Source organism: Astatotilapia calliptera, chromosome 15, assembly GCF_900246225.1.
Source record: "Astatotilapia calliptera chromosome 15, fAstCal1.2, whole genome shotgun sequence".
Taxonomy (NCBI): Eukaryota; Metazoa; Chordata; class Actinopteri; order Cichliformes; family Cichlidae; genus Astatotilapia; species Astatotilapia calliptera.
In genome coordinates, this window is record NC_039316.1 from 26,937,573 (window position 1) to 26,957,432 (window position 19,860).

Here is a 19,860-nt window from a genome sequence, read left to right on the forward strand (position 1 = left end):
CTGTCAGTTGGTTTGAAGGAGAGGGACCTGGCACACCGATTTAACATACACCAGTCCACAGTGAGCCGCATTATTGCAACATGGACAAATTTTCTTGCCACTGCACTGGGGTCTCAGTGCATCTGGCTTACACGTGAAGAAGTGCAAGCTTACCTCCCTGAGGAATTCAAAGATTTCTCAGACACCCAGATGATCCTTGACTGTACAGAGCTGAGGTGTCAGACACCATCCTCACCACTTCTCCAAAGTGAAATGTACTCTTCGTACAAATCCCACTGTACGATGAAAGCCCTGGTTGGCATAGCTCCACATGGTCCAGTGACATTCATCTCTAATCTGTATGCTGGTTCGGTTAGTGACAAGGAACTATTCAAACAATCAGGCATTGCTGAGAAGTTGACTGAAGACATGGCAGTGATGGTAGATAAGGGCTTCCTAATCACTGATTGTTGTAAATGCAAAGTGTACTGCCCACCTTTTCTATCTAAGCAGAAGCAGATGCCAGCATACCAGGTTAAGGAGACGCAGGCCATAGCCAGACTCAGGGTACATGTGGAGCGAGTCATTAGGAGGATCAAACAGAACAAACTTTTTGATAGCATCATTACCATGTCACATGTTTATAATATCAACCAACTGTTTGCAGTGGCATGTATGCTGTCAAATTACCAGAACACAGCATTAGTTAAAAAATGGGTTAAGTGAGACAAGATGGATTTTTCCCAAGACACCAGTGCCAGTACAAGTAACTTATGGAAAATGACCTGCAGCTGAGGCCACTACAGTTGAATTTCTTCCTTCTCAGCTGACAATACTTGATTACAGAACTGGTACTTGAGTGCTGATAGTTGAGTTTCAGTTATTGATAATTCAAATTCATTGCAAATGTTTAATGTTAATAATACTGTTTAATTATACTACTATTATTACTATTCAGATTCAACAAAACTATTTATCAAAATTATAAAGTAAATCACTAAATCGTTTTAAAACCATAAGTGACATTGAACTTTTGTAACATCAAAAATACCATTTGTCATTTTCTACAGTTCAGTTGTGTTATTGTCTAAATGTATATCAGTATGCTAGGCATGGAGTTTTAAATACTTACCATGTAAATAAGTTCTGCACAAATTCAATGTTTTAATGTGTGTTTTTAAAAATTAAATTGATGCCATTGCTTAAATAACAGTTTATTGATGTCACATAGAAGTAACATGTAACAACAAAAGAATTCATGAAATATATTGAAAATAAAACATCAGTTATTTTGTTCCAGCCAGCCTGAAGGATCTGTTTTTCTTTTTGCTGTTTTCACTGTTCATTTTTTCAAACACGGGTATCTTGGCATATATATGTAAAAAAAGAAATAGTCTGCCTTTTCTCTGATTGCATTGTGCACATCTATATCCATGTATATTCTTTGCACTAGGTAGTCCTCTTGTGCCCACACAACAAAGTCACACCACTGCATCCCACTGATGAGCAGTTGTCCTTGCACTTGCCAGTAATATGCGTGGCTCTTTTTTAGTTTAGGGGTACCACATTCCATCTGCACATATTTGCAGTCAATAAAGTTTTGTACATTGGGACATTTGAATTCGACGAAGCCAAACTGGGGGTATTCATTGGGGTCAAAAACAACACCATCAGGAGATGCGGCAAGCCAGGGGGCAATGGGGTGAATGACCAGACCACAGGGTGAGTAGTTAACATTCATTAGCCTACTATACTCTGCTGCTATTGCAGGCTCCATCTCAGTTCCTCTCCTCATGTCTGCTGTCTGCCTTGTTCCCTTCAATATACGCTCTGCTAGTGACTCGGCCGAGCTCTGGCCTCTGACGTGACACACCTCCCGAAACCTAGAGGCAGTCACTCTGGGCCTGCGGAGCTGATGCCACTCAGACGAAGAGCTTTGCTCACGTGTAGCTTCCTCTATTTTGTGAGCCATTTCCAGAGTTACAGACAAGCTTTTCAGATGCAGAAGCTCTTCTTCTGAGCACACAAACACACAATCTGATGGCAAGATGTCATACCCCTCCAGAGGCAAGTGCGGTGTTGGTGGTGCATCGCGGTGTAGTGTGATGTACCGGGTTGTCAAAACCGGCTGCTGATATGACAGAACACTGCCCTCCTGCACCAGCCCAAAGGCACTTTCCACAAGGGGCTTGTCAGGTCTCATGTTCATTGTGGTCACAAGTGGCCTGTCCTCAATATTAAATTTTGCATATGCCTCCGTTATTCTGAACAAGCAGGGATCTGGTAACGGACCCACCATGCCTCTGTAGAAGCCACTCCTAAAGAAAACATCAATGACAATAATGTAAGGGAGAAGGTTATTATACTGAACAACAACTAAACTAAAAACTAAAAGGTGTAAAACAGTGGTGCATAAGTTAGAGACTGGGATGTATATGTACATGACTGAGTTAGCCGTCTTCAGAAAGTGTAATGTTGTATGTAAATTAATACCTATTCTGACACATGTATGTATGAAAAAAATAGCAACATACATTTGTAACACATGAAACCAAATTTTACAAATGTAATTACCGTACTCCAGTCTGGGCCATCCTATTTGTTACTGGCTTAGTGAAGATCATGGAGTTGATGGGTCCTGGCCTCACACCCTAACAGAAGACACATTTACTATGGATGGTGTTGCTGTTCATATGTAAACATGGACTAATTCAAAAACTTTAACCTCATTTAAATTACCACTGTCCGTGGCTTGTGCCATTGCTGTTCAGATTCCGTGCAGCTATGCACAGGGGGGACAACCGGCACTCTGAGTTGTGAGTAGTGTGCTGTTTGGAAGAGCAATGCCACTGTGTGATTGCACATAACAGCGCCTGCCACACAGGAGCACTGGCTATGTGTCAGTATCACCGGCGATGAATCCAGAAGCTTAATCTAAGAAGAAAGAACGAAAATTAAAAATGTAACATCTTCATGGAAGAGCCGAACAGGAACATAGTTCAGTGTTATGGTTACGTACCCTCCTGAATGCTTAGTGTTTCCTTCTCTCCCTATTAAAACAACTTAACCATGCTTGATAACTGTAATAACTTAGATTGTGTATATTTGCAGTATTAACTTGTTGTCAAATGTTTCTGATCACCCAAACACACGTTGATTTCACTATCTGACTAGTCAAATTAGGAGTGATAAAGCAGGGAGACAAGGAAAACATTCAAGTTGATGGGCCTTTAGGAATGAACTTAACTAATGCTTAAATGAACTGAACCCCACAGAACGGGGATTAACAACTTTACACAGCTTCCTGCCTACACTTAGTCTGTGTGGTGCCTCACTCTTCCTCATCGACCTGTAGCACAGGGCTCTCACACCGACCTCCCCTGACAACCTGTCTTTATTGGACACTGAATAAAGATACAAGTACCATTAGCATTATTTCTGTATTACTCATTTCAGCATGTCTTAAACATATATATTTTACACTTAGCAAGAGTAGCATTAGGTAGTTAACTACCTCCATAGTTAGCCAACTACCTAACGCTAATATAACAGTGTCTAACAACAAAAGTGACATTAGTTAAGAAAACCTCAACTATAGTTTAGGACGACATAAAACACCGTTTAAGAAAACATGTAATGTAGAGAACTGACATCAAATGAAGGACATAGCGGAGTAACGTAGCGTTTGCATTTGACGTTAGCTAGCGTTTCTTTGTCGGTTAATTTACGTTTTCTTACCTTCGTAGTTGTGTATATATGATGCAGCATATAACTTAAATCCTTTATCTAATTTGCTGGCGGGGGTAGTCGTCACTCTGCAAATCCGATGAACATCGGTGATGTTCAATTTTGGGAGCTCTTGTAGGCATCGAGTGTAGAACGTCGCCATGGTTTAACCGCACCGGAAGCACTGGAGCAGGACTACATAGAACGCGGAAGTGTTAGTGCAAGTAGTCCATTAGCTTCATTCCTCACGGCTAAGTGAGGAGGGTAGGCCATGGCCATGAGCAACTAGTCCCCAGCTTTTGCCCCTGTGTCAGGAGCATGCACAGCAGTCAGAGAGGCAGATCAGTGAGCACTCTATTTCTGTAGAAGACATAATCATCATTTTTCTTGCCATTGTTCTCATTTTTCCAGAAAAAGCAAAAAAGAAAATATAGGTATTCTTGATTTGTTTGGGGTTTTTTTTTTTATACACACTTTAGTATGCAACTTTATATGTGTAGTTGTTTTAGTGAGAACTTCATCAGAAATACTGTACTGACTCAAGAATCTGCCTCTTACTGTTGTGCAAGCTCTGTACATGAGGGAAACTGATTATTTAAGCAGAACTGGTCGGTCTTGTTAGGGCCACAGTGCCAACTCCTTTTACTATGATTGCTGTGGCCCTCCTTTTTTCCTTTTTGTAATGTATATTTGGCTAGAATCTACACATTTATTTATTTATAAAAAAGAAAAGCAATTGCTCTTTGGATGTGGTCCTAAAGATCTGTGATCTTTAAGTGTTTGTCTGATGCCTTATTTGTGCATGCGCGCTGTTATTTTAATTTGTTTCATTATGGCTTAAATTTGTTTGAATTTTGTGCATGCTCCTTTATCAGCCTTCCTGCATGGACAGCTTGTGTGGTTATTGGCCAGGAGGGTTTGCAATTATCTCAAAACTTGAGATGTTTGTTGTTTTGATTATGACTATGGCTACTTATAAATTGCATAGTCACACTATTACAATAATATGTTATTAATATCTGTATATTGGTTTGATTTTGCTGTTGGACAGTGGAGTGAATAGTAGCAAGGGTTATGTGTGATTTCTTTCTTTCTTTATTTTTACAGACTTTGACATAAGAACAGTGTATATTTCAAAATTCATTTCTATTTAAAATTTGATGCATGCCAGAAATATACTAGTAGGAATCTTTTTTTGAGTTTGTAACAATTAGAATTGTTACTTTATAAAGTGATGTCAGGGTCTTTTATTGTAATACAACAGCTTTTAAGGCTGGCGTAAGCATCACAGCAGATGTCTTTATGCCAAAGTAACTGAGGATAAAACACAGAAAAAAGGAGATTTTCCTAGAGTGGCTTTTTAAATCAGATAGCCTTAGAAATATTCTGCAGTTGAACAAAAACTGAAGAAAACCATGAATCAATATATGAACATTACCTGATGCTGCTGCTGAAGTAAAGCAGAGCAAAGTTACAGAAATTTTTTTTAGAGGTTTTATTAGTGAACAAGGTGAGTTTTTTGCAATTTGGCACAAAAAACAACTGACAACAGCGCTAAGCACAACTGTACACTGATGTATAATAAGCAAGGGAATAATGTGGAAAACATATTTCAGATGAGGAAACTTTTCTTGAAGTATACTACGAGAGAGCTGTGCAAGAAGTATGATGTTTTGTTTTGGTTATTTTTGTCTTTTTTTCAATCGTGGTGGAAACAAGACAGGAAGAGGGAATTAATGACAGTATTTGTCATGGTCCCTGTGCCCCGCTGGTCAATCCTCTATGGGGCAATATGTTTGTGGTTTGTTTGCTCTCTCGCCCTCTCTCTCTCACTCTCTCTCTCTCTCGCCACGGCGATGCTCACTGCGGGCTCCCGCTGCTGGCCCACACACCTGCTCATCACCACACCGGCCGCTGATCCCAGCTGATTACTGCACTACTTAGATGGCGAGTCTGCACTAGTCTTCGCTGGATCGTTGAGCTATCAGTGTCAGTTAGACTTGTGTTTCTGCTAACCTGTACCTTGAGAATTTCTTATAATTATCCTGCTAACCCGACGTTTTGTGTGTAGATCATTTTTGGAACCCGATGCGGAGAGGAGTGATTGAGGGGGAACGTTTTTGTACAGAAAGTGTGGAACACCCTTCTCCCAACCCTGTTTCCCACGGACCCTGGCGACCCGGACCCGTTTCCCCTGCACGTTGTATATAGCCACTTGGTGTATGTGTTCACTGTAAATAAACGCACTGTCCTTCGCTTAAAGGAAAACCCTGGCCTGCGCCTGAGTCTCTTTCGGAAACCTTATCAGAACGATCCAGCCATTATGGACTCAGCAGGACAGGACCCCGTGGGCCGGGCTCTGGCCGCCCAGGAAGCCGCGCTGGCCCGCCATGAACAAATGCTCGGGCAGCTACGGCAGGATGTCGCCGCATTGACCCTGGCGGTGGCGCAGTTAATACCGCTGGAGGGAAATGCGCAACCAGGGAATCCCCAGCCACCCAGCCCGGCTCCCCAGGCGGCACCGCCCGCCATAGCGTCAGGTAGCTCACCGCGGGTCGGTACGCCGACTGACGGACCTTTACCCACACCGGAACCATTCTCGGGTGAGTCTGACAAATGTGCCGGATTTTTGGCTCAGGTGTCTCTGACGTTTCGCGAGCTGCAGCGTTTTCATAGCAACGATGGGGCGAAGATCACTTATTTAGTTCAACTTCTGAGGGGCCGTGCACTAAAGTGGGCCCAGGTTGTGTTAAACTCTGATCCTGTCATCACCTACGCTGACTTTCTCTCCAAATTTAAGAGTGTGTTTAACCCAGGCACCGGGGCAGAGGCCGCTGCTCTCCGTCTCCTCAACTTCAAACAAGGTAGGAGAAGCATGTCTGAATACGCTATCGACTTCTGGATTCTGGCAGAAGAGGCAGGGTGGAATCAGGAGGCGCTACGGAGCACGTTGCTGAACAATATCAGAGAAGAATTAAGGGACGAGCTAATCATGCGTGATCTCCCTGCCTCCTTTAATGAGCTAATGTCCCTGTGCATTAAGGTGGATGAGCGGCTACGGGCTCGCCGGTCGCAGCGGAACTACAACTTCCATGAGGCTGGGGGAGTCTCTGGCACCGGCGCCATGGCGGATGCCGGCCCCTCCCGGACTCACGAGAGCGGGGATGGAGAGGAACCCATGCAGCTGGGCGGCTCCCATCTCACCGCGGCGGAGCGTCAGCGCAGGATTACGGCCGGTGAGTGCCTCTATTGTGGTCACAGGGGACATGTTGTGGCTACCTGCCCTTCGCGGGCAAAAGGGCGCGCCCGCCAGTGATGGTAGGAGTACTGGTGGGCGAGCTGAGCCAGGAAGAAGCTCCTCCCCGTTTAACACTACCGGCCACGCTTTCCATTCACTCTAAGAGCCGCTCCCTATCGGTGTTGATCGACTCTGGGGCGGAACAAAACTTTATTGACTGTCAGTTAGCCCGGCAACTTGGGTTACTATTGGAACCCCTGCCTCATGCCTTACGTGTTACGGCGTTGTCAGGTCAACGCCTTCCAGACATCACTCTGGTGACGGAGCCTGTCGAGCTCACCCTCTCTGGCAATCATTCTGAAGAAATCTGTTTTTTGGTGTTTAAAGCAACTCGCACTCCACTAGTTCTCGGCCATCCTTGGCTACAGCAGCACAACCCTCACATAGATTGGCTAAAGGGGCGTGTCACTGGGTGGGGGGAGGACTGCCACATGACCTGCCTTAAAGCTGCCTCGCCTCCAAGCACTGAAACGCCCTCTCCTGGGGAATTGAAATCAGCTGATTTAACTAATGTGCCCTCTGTGTATCATGACCTAGCTGAGGTGTTTCAAAAGGCCCGCGCCCAGTCACTTCCTCCGCATAGGCCCTATGACTGTGCTATCGAACTGCTCCCGGGAGCTCCTTTACCCACCAGTCGGCTATATAGCATCTCACTTCCAGAACGAGACGCTATGGAGAAGTACATTACCGAATCCCTGGTTGCCAGCCTCATTCGGGCTTCTACTTCTCCAGTCCCAGCTGGTTTCTTCTTTGCCGAAAAGAAAGATAAAACCCTCCTGCCATGCATCGACTATCGCAGATTGAACAACATCACAGTAAAAAATAAATACCCTCTGCCGCTCCTCAGTTCGGCCTTCGAGCTCCTCCAGGGGGCTACTGTTTTCACCAAACTGGATTTGCGAAACGCATACCATCTGGTTCGCATCCGTGAGGGCGATGAGTGGAAAACCACCTTCAACACCCACCTCGGGCACTTCGAGTACCTTGTCATGCCCTTTGGTCTCACTAACGCCCCTGCGGTGTTCCAAGCCCTGGTGAATGACGTGCTCAGAGACTTCATTAACCGTTTTGTTTTTGTCTATCTAGATGACATCCTGATCTTTTCCAGAAACCAATCCGAGCACGAGACCCATGTCAGACAGGTCCTGCAACGACTCCTCGAAAACCGATTGTTCGTCAAAGGAGAAAAGTGTGAGTTCCACATCTCCACCGTCGCATTCCTGGGGTACATAATCGACCAAGGAAATCTCCGCCCGGACCCTGTGAAGGTAAAAGCCGTTGTTGAGTGGCCGGAACCTCCTAATAGGCACCAACTGCAACGTTTCCTTGGGTTTGCCAACTTTTACCGGCGGTTCATTCGGGACTTCAGCCGAGTTGCCTTGCCGCTGACCCAGCTAACCTCTCCCAAGCTTCCTTTTCAGTTGAACAAAGAAGCTCAGGTAGCTTTCCAAGAACTGAAGAAACGATTCGCCTCAGCCCCCATCCTGATCCAACCCGACCTCATGCAGCCATTTGTGGTCGAGGTCGACGCGTCCGACTCAGGGGTTGGAGCGGTTCTGTCGCAACGAAAGGACGGTAAGCTCCACCCTTGTGCCTTCTTCTCCCGCCGTCTGTCCCCTGCAGAGAGAAACTATGATGTCGGGGATCGGGAACTGCTGGCGATAAAACTAGCCCTGGAGGAGTGGCGGCACTGGTTGGAGGCACGGCTCAGCCTTTCCTCGTCTGGACAGACCACAAGAACCTGGCATACCTGCAATCAGCTAAGAGGCTCAACGCCCGACAGGCCAGGTGGGCCCTGTTTTTCACCCGTTTCCACTTCTCCATCTCTTACAGACCCGGTTCCCAGAATGTCAAACCCGACGCCCTGTCCCGTCAGTTCTCAGTCTCGGAGGACGCCACTGAGCCCGCTCCCGTTCTCCCCGCCACCTGTGTCGTGGGCACCATCTCCTGGGGGATCGAAGCAGCCATTCGGGAGGCTCAGGTGTCGGAACCGGATCCGGGAGGACGGCTCTACGTCCCTCAATCAGTACGTTCTCAAGTACTTCAATGGGCCCACACTGCCCGCTTTACGTGCCACCCAGGGGTCCACCGCACTATCAACTTCCTCCAGCGCTGCTTCTGGTGGCCTTCTCTGACTAAGGACGCTCGGGAGTACGTCTCCGCCTGCGCGACCTGTGCCCTCCTTCCAGGCCCCCTCCGCCCGCCCGGCTTGTGGACGGCTTGCCCGCCTATTCCATCACGCGGATTATGGACTCTCGCCGCCGCGGGCGTGGCTTCCAGTACCTTGTGGACTGGGAGGGCTATGGCATTGAGGAGCGGTCCTGGGTTCCGCGGGCCGCTGTCCTGGACGAGCGTATGCTGCGGGCCTTCCATCTGTCTCATCCTGGTAAGCCTGGTGGGTCGCCGGGGGGCTCCCGTTGAGGGGGGGGTACTGTCATGGTCCCTGTGCCCCGCTGGTCAATCCTCTATGGGGCAATATGTTTGTGGTTTGTTTGCTCTCTCGCCCTCTCTCTCATTCTCTCTCTCTCTCGCCACGGCGATGCTCACTGCGGGCTCCCGCTGCTGGCCCACACACCTGCTCATCACCACACCGGCCGCTGATCCCAGCTGATTACTGCACTACTTAGATGGCGAGTCTGCACTAGTCTTCGCTGGATCGTTGAGCTATCAGTGTCAGTTAGACTTGTGTTTCTGCTAACCTGTACCTTGAGAATTTCTTATAATTATCCTGCTAACCAGACGTTTTGTGTGTAGATCATTTTTGGAACCCGATGCGGAGAGGAGTGATTGAGGGGGAACGTTTTTGTACAGAAAGTGTGGAACACCCTTCTCCCAACCCTGTTTCCCACGGACCCTGGCGACCCGGACCCGTTTCCCCTGCACGTTGTATATAGCCACTTGGTGTATGTGTTCACTGTAAATAAACGCACTGTCCTTCGCTTAAAGGAAAACCCTGGCCTGCGCCTGAGTCTCTTTCGGAAACCTTATCAGTATTTATCAAATGTGAAGCGTAGTTTGGATCTTCTTTTGCTGCTGGTTCAGTTAATTTTGAATTTTGATTGGAGAGTGATGAAACCTGGAGCTTCAGAATCTGTGAGCTGTCTTTCAGAAAGCAATGGAGCAATCTCAGAGGACAAAGAGCTCAGAAAGTTGTTGAACATTTTAGTTTCGTTTCACAGTAAAATGAGTCAGAGCATCATCAGGACTTAATATTGTACTCTGATTCTTTTGAGAATAAAACACTTGAGGAAGAGCACTACGATTGCGATGAACATGCTAAAGATTATGTTATCATGAAATTTCTGTTGACTAAAGGACTGATGAAACTTTGTGCTATGGCCAGCAAAGAGCACCAGGTTGGGGTGTCACTTTGAACGAGCTGGGTGTGGGATATGGGGGTAATGCGCAAGTTTATTTATCTTTGGTTAAAAAGTCCCCGAAAATGCAGACAGTCTATGCAAATTCTAACTGATTTCAGCATTCATGGTTTCTGTCAGGCAATATCTTCCTTAAAGTTTTGCAAGGAAACCAAGGTCTCTCATTGAAATTAGCACGTAGAAAGCAACTGAATTGAGACAAGTTTTGCTTTACACAAGCCCAGTTCTACTGAATAATATACCAAGCCAAATGTATAGATACTTTATACTGTTATCTGTATCTACAAGAATTCATCTAAGTCCTGATTTGTATATTGATAACTGACTGTGATTATGCAGAGGATGTTTTGAAGCAGTTTGTGAAAGATTTTGCTTTGATTTATGGTCTTGACTTTGTTGGTTATAATATACATTCTTTAATACACCTAGCTCAAGATGTACGGAAGTTTGGCCCTTTAGACAGCATTTCCTGCTTCCCATTAGAAACCTTCCTTGGTGGAATTTATTTGGATTCTGGAAGCAGATTGGGAAAGGGAAGCGGAAAAGGAGGTAATTGTGTTGAAAACACCTTAAAAGCAAAAATTAGAAACCTTCCTTGGTGGAATTTATTTGGATTCTGGAAGCAGATTGGGAAAGGGAAGCGGAAAAGGAGGTAATTGTGTTGAAAACACCTTAAAAGCAAAAATTTATTGAGATTATAAGAAAAAAAAAACCTGACAGTTTCTTTAGCAGACACTTGCCTTGCTGCTCATCAGGTTCAGATATGATTTCAAAATAGCGCTTTATAATTTGTTGACTTTTAAAAATCTGTTTTAGACTTTTTTTTGATGCCATTATATACATTAATGTTTTTAGTTTGTAGGACTAACCAGTACCCTAAATTATGTGTTTGGATTATTATTTATTTGTGTGTGTATGTTTGTTGTATTTTGTTTGTTTGTTTGTTTTAAGGCCAGTGATCCCGTCGAGCTCTGATGAGGATTGGGACAACACTGCGGAACAGCCAGAGACCTCACCACCATCAGCAATGGAGAATAGACATTCAAGTGAAACTCACTTCCTGAACATCACTCATCCATTTGTTCAGCCGCTACAACCCTCAACTCCTTCACCTGTGGTTTCACAACCAGTTCCAAGACAACTTCTACAAGCCACCAATACGAGCATGTTTGTACGTGTTCTAACCCTCCTGGAAGACATTAAGGACACTCAGAGGGTCCACAGTCGAATGCTACAGTCTCTCCTTACACAACGTGATGGACCAGTTGCTGCAGTATTACCCGAGGGTGCTGTATTTCCCATCCGGACAGTAGCAGATGTGGCAGCACTGGAGCAAAAACTGGCAGACCCTGTCTTCCTAAAAGAAGTGGTAAATAATAATGATGTAATAACAATATTCAATGATTAATGCCTCAATCAGTCTGTGTTTCATGCTAGCAGTTATGATCAAGGAAAGTTGCTGTTTGTTCGAACATGGTCAGTGCAATGAAGGAGTGGAAGGAGAGCTGAACAAAAGTTGCTATTTTTGTTAATAAAATAACTTCTCCAAACATTACCTAGTTATAAGTTGTGCCATGCCAAACCCAAAACTTAAGAAATTACTTTTGGTGAATCATTTAGCTCTTTGCATTCACATCAGACAGTGTTTGACTTTGACACCTAACTCTTTCTCAGTCAATTAGCATCAATATTATAGAGCCTAATTACTGTGTAGCTGTGCTTGCTTTCTTTTAGGTGTGACTGATGGTACTACTGTCAGTAAAATTATTGTCCTTGCGTGTCCTAAGGTTGCTGTTGTGGCAGAGATCAGAGGGAGCACTGTTGATGAAGCCACAAGAAGAATGATGGCCTTCATTATGGACAATGCTCTTTCCAGGCAATATAACTTCGTTGGGTGCCATGCAAAGCGGGAATTTCGAGGGCTTAAAGTTTTTGAAGTGCTATATGGTAAGTTCATTAGTTGTAAGATATTTTGTTGATGTTTGAATAACGGATGCTCACTACAGCTGCAGTCATTCAGAAACAACTTTTCTCTCCACCATTGTGAGCGGCTAGCTTCGCAATAACAGAAGTTTGACTTGATTGACGCAGGAATGTTCCCAGTTAGCCTAGCGGTCAGCAAGGAGGCTTCAGCGGTGCATTATGGGATCTGTAGTTTGTATATTATTAGCGCCTCATATCGCCGGGCCATGCATAACAATAATAGTACATCTATATAAAATGATCTTGCGGGCCGGATATAAATGTATGCCGGGCCGGATGTGGCCCGCAGGCCTTGACTTTGACACGTGGTTTAGATAGACTGTACAAATTGTGGAGATGAAACCATCAGCTCATGTTGTTCTGGAGGTTGGTGGCTGCTGGCAGGAATGACCACGTTTCTTTCTGGCTTGTAGCATACTTGAAGAAGTCTCTCACTAAACAGTTTTTTGGTTGCTCACAGAATGTGAATAAGCTCCAGGAACTCCAGAGCCAGCCTCTATTTTTTCCAGTGTAATTAGTAACACACTGATTTATCTGATGGCCCTATTTTTGATTTACATGAAAATAGGGCTGCCACAAACGATTATTTTGATAGTCGACTAGTCACCGATTATTTTTGCGATTATTCGACTAATCAGATCATCATCCATTGGACGTAAAACAACAGCTTATTGCACCAGCAGCATCTGCTCTTATATAACTATCATTAGCTTACAGCTTTAAGTGTTTAAGGTCTGTGCTAACTAAAAATAAAGACAAGATGATAGTTTATTAAATTTTAATGAAATTTGCAGATTGTTTCGGTGAAGTTTAATAAACTCCTTGCTATCTAAAATATAACAGGACACCGGAGTATATTCTGGAGCATCTCACACTTCTGATAATCAGTTGTCTGCTTGACGTTTATTCAGCTGTGTAAAAACTATAACTTTAATCTCAGACAAACTGATTTACTCAGGAACAAATAAAATACTAAAAAAAAAAGCCAAACAATAACATTTTAAGTTATCTAAGTGACTCATATATATTTAACCTGAGTAGCGAAAGACAGCGGTGGGTTTGAAAACGATTTGCGGGGAGTCCGGTGTTCTCACGGCGCTAGTGAGCCTAGCCCCCGGCTCGCTAACGAGCTAGTGGGTAACAGATGTCTCCGAAAACGTCGGAGCGCTTTTGAAAATATGTGGTGTCCTGATAAACTGAGCAGATATTTGAGGTTTACACAGCTACATTCTCGCCTGAGAATATGTTAAACGTTTATTTTGTGACCCAGAAAGAATAATAAGAGTAACATTAAAACTAACTAGCTGCCGCCATTGTTGGAAACTGCGCTGGGCCGCGCTATGAATTCTGGGACACAGCTGCTTCTTCTTCTTCTTCGGGGTTTAACGGTAGCTGGCATCCTTGTACATGCAATGCTGCCATCTTCTGTTTCAGTCCGTTATTACACTCTTAAATCCTGCCACTTATTCCTGCGTCTTTTGTGATCTTACAAAGCTTCAAACGACGCGTCGACTATTAAATCAGTCGTCGACGATTTTGATAGTCGACGTAATCGTGACTAGTCGACAAATCGTGGCAGCCCTACATGAAAATTATTGGCGCCCGCCTGGCACACACCTCAAGAAGTGGAATCTGTTTTCTCCTTGGTAGATGTAGCCCTTGTTACATTTTACTATTTTGTTTTGTGTTCATTATGAGGTGCTGTACCATGCAAAAAACTGGTTAACCACTTGCCTGTTCTAAGCTCTGTGCCAATCACTGAGACAGCCCACAACACCAGTTATCATTGTAACTATGTAGACATCTTTTAAACATTTGTCTTAAATGTTTTAAGGTAAAATGTTTCACATTAATTTAATTTTTGAGTGCCTACTTGGTAAATCATTTTGTAAATAGCTTTTCTGTTTCCATGAATACTCATGGTCTTCAGAGAGTTCAATGTAGGAGGTCAAACAACTTGAACAGCACAACCTCCAAAACAACTTCAGTACTATCGCAAATCTGATTTTGTTTGTGAAAATGCACTAATTTTTTATTTTTTTTTATTTCTTTCAGGACCAATGGATTGGTGAATGAGTGAGAAGCTGTGGTTTGCTGCATTTGTTTTTCCTTTAAACTGTATAACATTTATTTGTTATTGTTTTGTGTATACTGTGGACATTTTTGTCAACTTGTTCTCCAAACAAAAAATGTATTATATAAAAAAGCATACTGTTTTAAAATTTCATAGTAATCAGTATTAATAAAAAAGATAAACTGGCTTTGTTGTACAGGTGATTTAAATTATAGCTTACTTACATTATCCAAAATTCCATCTGGGCAAACACACTTGGGGCCACCATGGAAACTGACGACAAAAATAGCTGGGTCTCAGGTTGGTAACCCAAGTGGGCCCCAAGTATCAGACCTGCTTCTATCCATCTGGGCCCCATACTCATTTATTGTCTGGGGCTGATTTGGGACCCATCATTAACCCATCTGGGAAAACACATTTGGGGCCATCATGGAAACTGAGGACAAAAGTAGCTGGGTGCCAGGTGGGTAACCCAAGTGGGCCCCAACCATCAGACCCGCTTCTACCCATCTGGGCCCCATACTCATTTGTTGGCTGGGCCTGATTTGGGGCCCATCCGGGTCCCATCAATAATCCATCTGGGCAAACACATTTGGGGCCACCATGGAAACTGAGGACAAAATTAGCTGGGTCCTAGGTGGGTAACCCAAGTGGGCCCCAAATATCAGATCTGCTTCTACCCATCTGGGCCCCACATATTTTTTTTTGACTGGGCCTGATTTGGGGCTTATCTGGGACCCAGCATAAACCCATCTAGGAAAACACATTTGGGGCCACCATGGAAACTGAGGACAAAATTAGCTGGACCCCAGTTGGGTTTCCCAAGTGGGCCCCAAATATTAGCCCTGCTGCTCCCTATTTGGGCCCCACATATGTGTGTTGACTGGGTTGCTATCTTAAATATAACAGGACACTGGCGTAAATTCTCAACCGTCTCACATTTCTGTTTAATCAGTTTTCTGTTTGACGTTTATTCAGCGGTGAAAAAACCAAGGAGGAATCCACCCGGGGGATTAATAAAGTTTTATTTAATTTAATTTAATCTAATAACTTTAATCTCAGCCAAACCGGTTTACTCACGAACAAATAAAACACTGAAAAAAGACAAACAATAACATTTTTAGGTTGTCTAAGTGACTTATATATTCGTTCAACACACACGTCCTTCAAATTCGGGGAAAAGGAGGACGCATTTGTCGGCTGCATTCGGAGGAGTCTACAAATTTGGACAGCCTTCGGCGCGTCGCTGTGACGTAATCGGTCTACAAATGCGGCCTCAGGAGGATGCAGCCCATGAATTTGGACACGACAAGCGTTAATTGGAACACAGCCTATGAATTTGGACAGCCTTTGGCTGCAGACAGAGGAGAGCTTTGACCAAGTACCAAAGCAAATCATTCGTACTGTACAAATAATGTAAATATGACGGTGTATCACAAAAGATTTATATCAAACGGATCACTTGGCCCATATTACGTTACTTGCTCTTCGAGTGAATCAACAAATGGCAAAATGAAAAGCCGAACAACAACAATGCTGTCTTTTTTAGAGAGTCTTAGCTTACATGTGTTTTTATTTCATATTTCCAGTTGTTACCCTCCGCGGCTGAATAAAGCACTTTAAATTGGTTTCAGTTATGTACTGATGAACACAACAATAAGGGGCTTCTTTCAAAGAAAAATCTCAGGTAGATGTTATTTTATATATTGTGGAGGTAAGCATCAACGACACAGAGCTCTCAGTTCTCACTCCTTCTTTGTTCCTCTCCAACATCAACTGCACATATCGCGCCACAAAACACAGGAACACACTTCGTTAATACTGGGTGTGAGTGGAGCCCTCTAGTGGTCCACCATACATGCCCCCACCGAACACCCAGCAGAACTAGTCCAGGACCCGGGGCTTAAGCAAACGGCCGGAACGGCTGAACCGGGGGGGTGGGGAACTGACAGAGGGCAACCCATCATATGGTGGACGCAGAGGAGTCCTATGGGCATCGTGCCTGGTATCGAAACACGGGGGGGGCTCTCAGGTAAGAATTCCCTTGGGACCCGGAGGGGTTGGCCGAGGACCAGTTCAGCTGGGGAAACCCTGAGGTCTTCTTTAACCGCAATTCCACCAAAACCCACAGAAGACGGTCAACCCAGTCGCCATCTGTTAAGGAAGCCCGGAGTGACCTTAAGTGACCGGTGAAACCGCTCGCGCATCCCGTTAGCTTGCGGGTGGTATGCTGGACCTTGACCCCCAGGCCGTCAGCCATAGCAGACCAAAGCTCAGAAACAAACTGGGGCCCCCTGTCCGAGGTAACACTGGGTGTGAGTGGAGCCCTCTAGTGGTCCACCACAATATTATGCTTTGTATGTTGTTCAGTATTTTTCTATGCAAAACAAGAGGAATTTCAATAAACAGCAGTATATTCACAGTTGAAACCAGATATTTACATACACTTTAGGGAAAAAACATAAAAACTTTTTTTCTGTTAAACATCAATTTAGAGTAAACCTGTTTGTTTTAGATAAATAAATATTGAAAGATCTTTTAAATTAGTTAAATGTCAGAATAAAGAGAGAGAGAGCTGTCTCTTTTTTATCACTTTCATCAAATTTAGGAGTACATATACACTAAGTTTATTGTTAATTAATAAGATAACTCCAGACGATTCCATTCTGAGCTTCTGATAGGTTAGTAGAGTCCATGGGAGTAAATTGGTGACACACCTGTGGATGCATATAAGGCACACCCAAAACACAGAGCCTGTTTCTTTGTCATGGGAAAATCAAGAGATATCAACCAAAACACCAGGAAAAGAATTGTGGACCTCCATAAGTGTGGCTCAATTTTGAATACAATTTGGGTGCCATTTGCAATTAAGAAATACATACAATTTCTCTCTTTACTTTTAAATTTAACAAATATGTTTTTTTATATTTATCAATCTAAAAAAATAAACATTTAGTCCGATTTGATGTTTTACAATTAAAAAAGTGTTTGTGTTTTTATCTGAAGAGTATGTAAATATTAGGGGTGCAACAATACACAAAATTCACGGTTCGGTTCGGTTCGATAATTTGGTCACATGGTTCGATATTTTTTCAATACAAAAAAAAATGTTCATGTCTTTTTAATTTATCATTTATTAAAATTATAAATATATATTTTAACTCAAAAGTACAGTTTTTAAATTTAATGTTGCTGAAACAACAAAATAAAAATCTTTCTGATCTTTGGAAAATCACTCATCTTTGGAAAAGAGAGTTTATTTCAGAGAAATAGCTCTTTCCAAAATAAAAGCTATACTATACGCTTCTTCTGGGCTATATTCTCAGCAGCATATTAAACATATCAGGTCCCCATAAGCAGACTAATGTGCTAACGGCTGTCTAAATGACTCGGGTAAAGTTTGTAGCATGCTTGCTTGTTGTTTTTGTCTGCTTCCACTTGTCTTTGCGCTAGGATGATGTCGGCGTAAATGTGCTGTCATATTCGTTGTGTTCCCACTAGTGCTGTCAGCGTTAATCTCATTAAAATGACAAATCTCCGTTAACAAGTTACCGAGGATCGCCCCGTGCATGGGGCTGGACGGCGTCAATGCGTTAACAAGCTAACTGCGCTAACGCACTAGTTCCCACAAATTGACCGTTGCGTGGCACATCCGACATACTGTTTTACTTTTTTTTTTTTTTGTGTCCATGACGCACTTACTATCGGGGTCATGCTTCACATGAAAACCAAGATAGTTCCAAATGCCTGACCTGAATGAGGGTGGGGGAGATTCAGTTTCGGGTAGCGTTGAGGGAGTTGCCATGTTGCAATGAGCTTAGCTTCTGTCTTGCTAGCTTGCGCTGCACTCAGTGGATCTACACTCGACAGTGCAGCCTAGGCGGAGTAGTCGAACGCAGATCCACTGAGCGATCAACACAGACAGCATCGTCAGAAGAAAAGTTGACAAAACAAATAAAAAATGTTGTATTGTTCAATACATATGCGTACCAAACTGAAAGCACTGTATCGAACGGTTCAATATCGATACGAGTATCGTTGCACCCCTAGTAAATATCCGGTTTCAACTATATATTTGATGATGTTGGTGTTTGGCTTGATTGTCAGCACAAAGAGGGAGAGAGAGGAACAGAGAGGGAGATGGAGAGGAGAATGAGGACAGAACAGAGATGGAACAAGAGCCAGGTGAGACAGACCTTTTACTCAAAAGGTTGTTTGCCAAAACTCATCAGAACATGTATTTAGTACCTTTCTGAATCTAAATAGTGTACTTTGGTAGAATTAAAAAATAAGTGTAGTGCAGGTCTATAATGATTTTTAGTGCTACTATCATCTAGTTTTGATTCTGGTTCTGTCTTGGTTAAGTCCTAAGTAGTCCTGATTTTGAACTGTTGTAGTCCTGTTTTACTTCCAGATCAGTTCTGGGTTCTGGTTGAATTGGGGTTTAGTCCTCGTGTTTTGATACAGCCCCGATTTTGTTCTGTCTTGCTGCTTAATTAAAAAAACTAGTTTAAGGTGTCCTGCATATGTGATATATATATTTTTCCTATATGAGGTCATTCTTTTTTGAACAAAATTAAAAACACAGCCTAATAAATCTTTCAGTCAGCCCCAACCCCCACATGCATACTACCCTTTAGGGCTAAGCCCCTGGTGTATAAAATGTCTGGCTCTGCCTCTGGAGTCAACAGTATCCATGACACACAACGTAACGTTCTATAATGTGTCATGCGCAAAAGCGTCAGCTCTAAGAGCCGTGCTTAGAGAGTGCTTTGTAGTGAATCAGAGTCGACTCCCATTGAGCGAGAGCCGGCTCCTCACTTAATTTCCTTTCGCTGTTCAGCTCTCACACAGTGGCTCAGCTATGCTCCAATCCCTCCATATTGTGGCTAATCACATGCGAGGATATAGGATAATATCATTATGTGAAAAACAGAGAGGGTGAGAGATGCGACAGTCGAGTGGAGCGTGCGTCTGTCCTCTCAGTAAGTGAGTGAGACAGTAGACAGCAGTGAGGAGGGATGTGCGAGTGCTTCGCAAAAACACATATATATGGCTGACACCCGTAAACGAAGCAGCATCTGACTGCAGTTTAAAGACTTTTTTGTCTCAGTCTTGGTGTTGGTTTTGGTCTCGCCTGGACTTGGTCTTGGTCTTGTCTTGGTCTCAATACCCTCTGGTCTTGGTATTGTCTTGGTCTCAGTTTAGGCAGTCTTGACTACAAGTCTAGTAAATATGCTTCCTGTTTCTGTGACTGCTGCTGTTCAGCTTGGCGGGTTTAGAGTAGGAAGTATGACGTGAGTGTCTCAAGTTTCTCAGGAAGCAAGCTGGCACAGCTGTAAGCAGGTGTTTTTATGACACTCCAATCAGCAGCAGGTGACTGACTCGTCATCAGCGTGGTTCCAGCAGATCTAACCAGGTGT

General features: G+C 43.7%; 1 protein-coding gene across 2 annotated transcripts; it reads right to left on the reverse strand.

Moving 5' to 3' along the window:
• Positions 1-1,226: 1,226 nt before the first annotated feature.
• LOC113037482 (uncharacterized) lies at positions 1,227-4,067 on the reverse strand. 2 transcript variants are annotated; one of them, XM_026194620.1, is made up of 4 exons: positions 3,718-4,067; positions 2,719-2,913; positions 2,554-2,630; positions 1,227-2,297 (listed from the first exon to the last, which is right to left on the reverse strand). In XM_026194620.1, the coding sequence occupies exons 1-4, from the start codon at positions 3,745-3,747 to the stop codon at positions 1,322-1,324; spliced, it is 1,278 nt and encodes a 425-aa protein (XP_026050405.1). In that variant the 5' UTR covers positions 3,748-4,067; the 3' UTR covers positions 1,227-1,321. The 2 variants fall into 2 exon arrangements, with proteins under 2 accessions (XP_026050405.1, XP_026050404.1); XM_026194619.1 differs by lacking the exon at positions 3,718-4,067 and adding an exon at positions 3,292-3,672.
• Between the last annotated feature and the right edge of the window lie 15,793 nt (positions 4,068-19,860).

What these genes read in the sequence shown, in the direction of transcription:
- LOC113037482 (XM_026194619.1), bottom strand. Translation starts at nt 3,324, where the DNA reads ATGAGGAAGAGTGAGGCACCACACAGACTAAGT. An exon ending in GGCACAAGCCACGGACAGTG is followed by an intron (nt 2,631 to 2,718) that starts GTAATTTAAATG and finishes GTCTTCTGTTAG; the next exon opens with GGTGTGAGGCCAGGACCCAT. An exon ending in ATGGCCCAGACTGGAGTACG is followed by an intron (nt 2,298 to 2,553) that starts GTAATTACATTT and finishes TGTTTTCTTTAG; the next exon opens with GAGTGGCTTCTACAGAGGCA.